This window comes from Mandrillus leucophaeus, unplaced genomic scaffold, assembly GCF_000951045.1.
Source record: "Mandrillus leucophaeus isolate KB7577 unplaced genomic scaffold, Mleu.le_1.0 Scaffold125, whole genome shotgun sequence".
In the NCBI taxonomy this organism is placed as follows: Eukaryota; Metazoa; Chordata; class Mammalia; order Primates; family Cercopithecidae; genus Mandrillus; species Mandrillus leucophaeus.
The window spans coordinates 2106656-2112306 of NW_012100876.1; the positions used below are offsets into that span (position 1 = coordinate 2106656).

General features: G+C 40.6%; 1 protein-coding gene across 1 annotated transcript in view; it reads right to left on the reverse strand.

Moving 5' to 3' along the window:
- Positions 1–5651, reverse strand: part of OGFOD1 (2-oxoglutarate and iron-dependent oxygenase domain containing 1) — a 31270-nt gene that overhangs the window by 8664 nt on the left and 16955 nt on the right. Inside the window, exons 7-9 of the mRNA XM_011971931.1 lie at positions 5265–5420; positions 3198–3277; positions 2489–2793 (exon numbers count right to left, since the gene is read on the reverse strand). Of these exons, the coding sequence (XP_011827321.1) occupies positions 2489–2793; positions 3198–3277; positions 5265–5420 (541 nt within the window). The remainder of the gene's footprint in view (positions 1–2488; positions 2794–3197; positions 3278–5264; positions 5421–5651) is intronic.

The window sequence follows — 5651 nt, forward strand, 5'->3', positions numbered from 1 at the left end:
CAAACAAACAAACAAACAAAAATCCAAAAAACTGCTTTGGTGGAAGGGTGTCCTAAGTGAGGAGGGTGTATAAACCTGTTCTATCGTTATAAAGGATGTAAAAGGATGAGAAAGAGGTTTATGAACTATTACGTGGAAAAAAGATTACAGAACAATATATATGTTCTGTTTATTATATTAAAATCATATCATTAATCAATATCATTATATCAATAATCATTATTTATCATTAAAAATACATGTGTAAAAATATACCCCCCATATGTGCATACATGTATATGTCTACATAGCAAAAAAAAAAAAAAAAAAAAAAAAAAGGAAAAAAATGTTTTTCCAAATTGAAAAATTTTTTTGGCATTTTTTTTTTTTTTAATAACTGATAAAATGACAAAAATCCCAAAGGAAAATACACTGAGGTAATGACAGGCAACTCATGAAAAAAAATCAAGTAACCAATAGGGAAAAATATACAACCATGCACCATTAGTCAATGATAGGCAAATGCCATTTTCACCTAAAGAATAAGCAAGTTGGAAAAGAAAATACAAGTTTGCTAGGAAGAATGAAATCATCATCATGTACAATGCTGGTGAGAGTGCAGACTGACACAAGTTTTGGGGAGGGCAATTTGGCAACTGCCTTAAAATTTTGAGCAGTCTTTGATATATCACCATACTTCTGAGAAGCATTCTGAAGACACAATGGTTGCATCGTTTGTTATGACAGTGAAGAACTGGAAAAAATCTAAATGCTCAACACAGGACTGGTTAAGGTCATCTGATCCAATAGATTGCAGGCATTAAAAATTATACTAGAGAACAGTGTTTTTCAAAACTTTTAGTTGTGGCATACATTCTTGAAATAAAATCTAGAAATGCTATGTTGGAAAGCAGATACATGTAAAACTGCTTTGGTGGGCAGGGCGTGGTGGCTCACTCCTGTAATCCCAGCACTTTGGGAGGCCAGGGTGGGCGGATCATGAGGTCAGGAGATTGAGACCATTCTGGTTAACATGGTGAAACCCCACCTCTACTAAAAATACAAAAAATCAGCTGGGCGTGGTGGCACACACCTGTAGTCCCAGCTACTCGGGAGGCTGAGGCAGAATCGCTTGAACCTGGAAGGCGGAGGTTGCAGTGAGCCGAGATCACACCACTGCACTCCAGCCTGGGTGACAGTGCAAGACTCTGTCTCAAAAAACAAAACAAAATCAAACAGAAGTGGATAAGGTTTTTAAAAAATCCCTTTGAGACTGAGACTCCATGGATACTGAGTCTGGTTCCTCTTAGGGTCTGGGCATAAATGCCAGTATCAATTAACACGGAAAACTTATCTTTCAAAGAAAGGCTACCTTGTGTATTAAAATAGCACAGAAAAAGCCACCTGGGTCTGGTTTTTCTAAATATCTGCAGTGGCCAAAGTGACTGGTCAGTCGGTTTTGGAAGGCCACAGAATGAGTTATGTTGCTTTCAGTTAGCATCTCAAACCACTGATTTTGTTTCCCCAAGTATCCACCCCTTGTCTTTGCTCTCCTAACTGCACAGGGTTTTCAAGAAATCTGAGTGGAAGCAGGGAATGGTAAACTGGGTGACAGATATTCTCATCTGACATAGTAATAAGTGCTGAAACATCTAAGCTGAATTTGTCGCTACTTGGTTAATGGTGCCAGTATTTTCACAGGAGTGTTACCTCTTAAATTTCTTGTATTTCTCTCTTCTCCATATTGGTTGCAGATGATTAAACTTCTACTTGTAATAATTTCCTTCTACTTGTTTGTCCAAATTCAAGCAAGTTTTCTTAGGCTGTTACATTCAGATCTGAGTTTAAATGGCACTCCTCAGAGAGGCTTTTCTAGATCACCTATTTAAGAGGCTACTCAGTCATTTCTTTTTCTTTCGTTCTTTTTTTTTTTTTTTGAGTTGTAGTCTCTCTCTGTTGCTCAGGCTGGAGTGCAATGGTACAATCTCGACTCACTGCAATCTCCTCCTCCTCCCCGGTTCAAGTGATTCTTCCACCTCAGCCTCCTGAGTGGCTTGGATTACAGGCGTTCACCACCATGCCTGGCTAATTTTTTTTTTTTTGGTATTTTTAGTAGAGACGGGGTTTTGCCATGTTGGTCAGGCTGGTCTCGAACTCCTGGCCTCAGGTGATCCGCCTGCCTCGGCCTCCTAAAGTGCTGGGATTATAGGCGTGAGCCATGGTGCCCGGCCTACTCAGTCATTTCTTGTCATATAACCCTATTACAATGTTTTGCATAGCACTTATCATTACTTGACGTTTTCTTGTTATTTGTATATATATTTAATCTCTGTCTTCTTCTACCAGAATGTAAGCTCCCAAAGACCACAGACCTTGTCTGTTTTGTTCTTCAGCTCCCGAAATAGGGCTTAGGGCACAGTAGATACTCAGTAAATGTTTGTTGAATGAATACATGTTTGAATGGTGAATGGTTAATGGTAAGTGAGGACAAATCCTAACAACAGTTTACCTTTCTTTGTTTCATTTTCCTCTGGCTCTGGGTCTGTCTGGTCATTGTTCTGTTGGCTGTTGTTGCTGATGGCTGTCTGATTATTCTCTGGCTCAGGAGGACTATGGCTAGTCCCTTCTTCAGTGCTATCAGCGGCTTCTTCCTCTTTTTTGTCATTCATCTCTTCTTCTTCCGAAGGGGCCAAGAAATGAAGCTTCAGGCCTGTGAAGTTGGAGAGCAGCAAGAATAGTGCCTCAGAGCGAAATAACTTCATGCACTCCTTCAATATCTCAGGAAGCTTACTCTCCTCAGCTTTCTCATAAAACCTGAAAAACAGCAATGTCAAGTTGTTCAGCAGAGCCACAGATGTAAAATGACTCATGGGATAAAAGCTGATCATTAGCTTTGTACCTCTCTTCCTAAATCTTGGCACAGCTTACTAAAGCACAAGTTATTACAATAGTGAGATTTTCTTAGGATTTGGTTAGGACATCCTGCTACTGGATGTCCCTGAGAACAAAACATCATTAGGGCAAGTGTCCTATTATTGGGTGTGAGCTTTGATGCATGATTGTATATTTTTTCCTGTTGGTTATTTGACTTTCTTTCATGAATTGCCTGTCATCACCTCAGTGTATTTTTCCTTTAGGCTTTTTGTCATTTTACTAGTTATAAAAAAAAGTTACAGGTGCTGAATGTAGAAGCAAATATCTCAGATGACGGGTTCTACCTTTTGTTAGGGGGACCTCGGCTACTCCATTCCACATCTCCATGCTCCAAGGCCTCACAGACTTTTGCGAATTTCTCAGGCTAGAAAATGAGCAGATAAAGCAGCAGTCAGCAGATCTCCCTATTACCCCACACTGGTTTGGCAGGTACAGCAGCTCTGCCAAACACCAATCTGGCTAATTCCTAAAAGGCGCAGTTGATTGTCATTCCTTTCTTTTCTTTTCTTTTTTTTTTTTTTGAGACAGAGTTTCGCTCTTGTTGCCCAGGCTGGAGGGCAATGGCGTGATCTCGGCCCACCACAACCTCCACCTCCTGGGTTCACCCGATTCTCCTGCCTCAGCCTCTCAAGTAGCTGGATTTATAGGCATGCACCACCACGCCTGGCTAATTTTATATTTTTAGTAGAGATGGGGTTTCTCCATGTTGGTCAGGCTGGTCTCGAACTCCCGACCCTCAGGTGATCCATCTGCCTTTGGATTCCCAAAGAGTTGGCCAGAGCCACTGCGCCTGGCCGACTCTCACTCCTTTCATACAAGATCCCCTACTCCTGCTGTGGTAAAGCCAGGGTGAAGACTGGATACATCATCGGCTTGCTTTAGTCAAGAGATCTGAGTGCCACTGTGGCTCATTCTCTTAAGTAGTTATATACCTTACGTCAATCTGCTCAACCTCCCAAACTGCTGCGTTTATAAAATGAGGATCATAATACAGACCATAATACAATTCACAAGATGTTGTGAGGATAAAAAAGTTAAACTGCGTTACAATCAAGGTCATTACCATGACAATCTCTGTATAACAATTCAGATTCTCTAAGCCCCTAATTTAATAACCATTTTAAATTCAAAAAGTTAAGTACGACACAGGGAAGCTGGTTAATCTATTAAAATATTCTCCACAAGAGGCTTTCCATTTATTTGTTTAATGCAGTTTCCCAAGCAGTCCTATCCGTTATAAATTTGTGAAAAAGGAAAGATCCCATAGCATGGTTTAGGTAAACTCAATTGAATAGGGTATTCAGTTTATTTACTATAATACTTCTCAAAATCTTAATATGCTAATGTCAGCTATAAAATTCCTAGAGAGAGACAGGATGTAGAGTCTGTCAACCTTTTTTCTTGGAGGAATAGCTCTTGGGACCATGGTTCCATGGGACCCACAGTCAACTGTAAAGTGCCATGCCAGCAAAAGTTATCTTATTGGCCTTCACAACAACTCTGTGAGAAAGACAAGGCAGGTATGAATCCCAGTTTAACTGAAGACAAAATAAATACCCAGAGTGATTTAGTGATCTGTCCAGGTTAGTAAAACCAGAGCCAGGGCATGAGAATAGGTCTTCTGATTTCTTTTCTTTTTTTTTCTTTTGAGACGGAGTCTTGCTCCATCACCCAGGCTGGAGTGCAATGGCACAATCTCAGCTCACTGCAACCTCTGCCTCCTAGGTTCAAGTGATTCTTCTGTCTCAGCGTTCTGAGTAGCTGGGATTACAGGTACATGCCACCATGCCCGGCTAATTTTTTTTTTTTTTTTTTTTTTTTTTTTTAGTAGAGATGGGGTATCACAATGTTGGCCAGGCTGGTCTTGAACTCCTGACCTCAGATGATCTGCCCACCTCGGGTTTACAGCGTGAGTCACTGCGCCCAGCCAGTCTTCTGATTTCTAATCTCTTTCTACTATAACAAGCTGCCTCATCACTGTCAAACGTTCATCAACAGATATTGCTCTATTAGTAATCTAGTTTTAAAAGTAATAAGAAGCACCATATTAGATGAATAGAAAGGTAACTACACACAACTCCTTTTCAGGGTGGAAGCTTGTGTGTGTGTGTGTGTGTGTTTAAGACTCTAGAGAACTGAGGAATACCCAAGGGATTCTTAACCCACTAAGCACACCGCTGATACTGTTAGTGTTATCATCATTTCTGTATTTCATTTGAAGAAGGGAATGACATAAACATTCTAATCAGGAACAAAACAAAAACTCCCCAGTGATGCCTATGCACCCATTCAGGAAGCAAAACTGCATGCCAAACAAAATATTCAGAACAACATACGCTAAGCCTACCTACCTTAAGAAACTCCTTCAGGAGAATTTCAGAACTTTCTTCAAACTCTTCTTGAATTTGAACTTGGTAATCCATGTCCAGGTAAGTAGGGTTGATCCAATCATACAAAATCTCATGCTTATGAAGAGGCAGCAGATGCAAAATGTGAGTTAATAATTCCTATTGCTTTTGCTCTTACATCATTTCACACTAATAAAATACATGCAAATCCTCACTTCATAAGTTTCTCCTATTAAAGTACCGGAAAACTCTGCTTGAGAAAGACACTATCAGGCCGGGCGCGGTGGCTCAAGCCTGGAATCCCAGCACTTTGGGAGGCCGAGACGGGCGGATCATGAGGTCAGGAGATTGAGACCATCCCGGCTAACACGGTGAAACCCCGTCTCTACT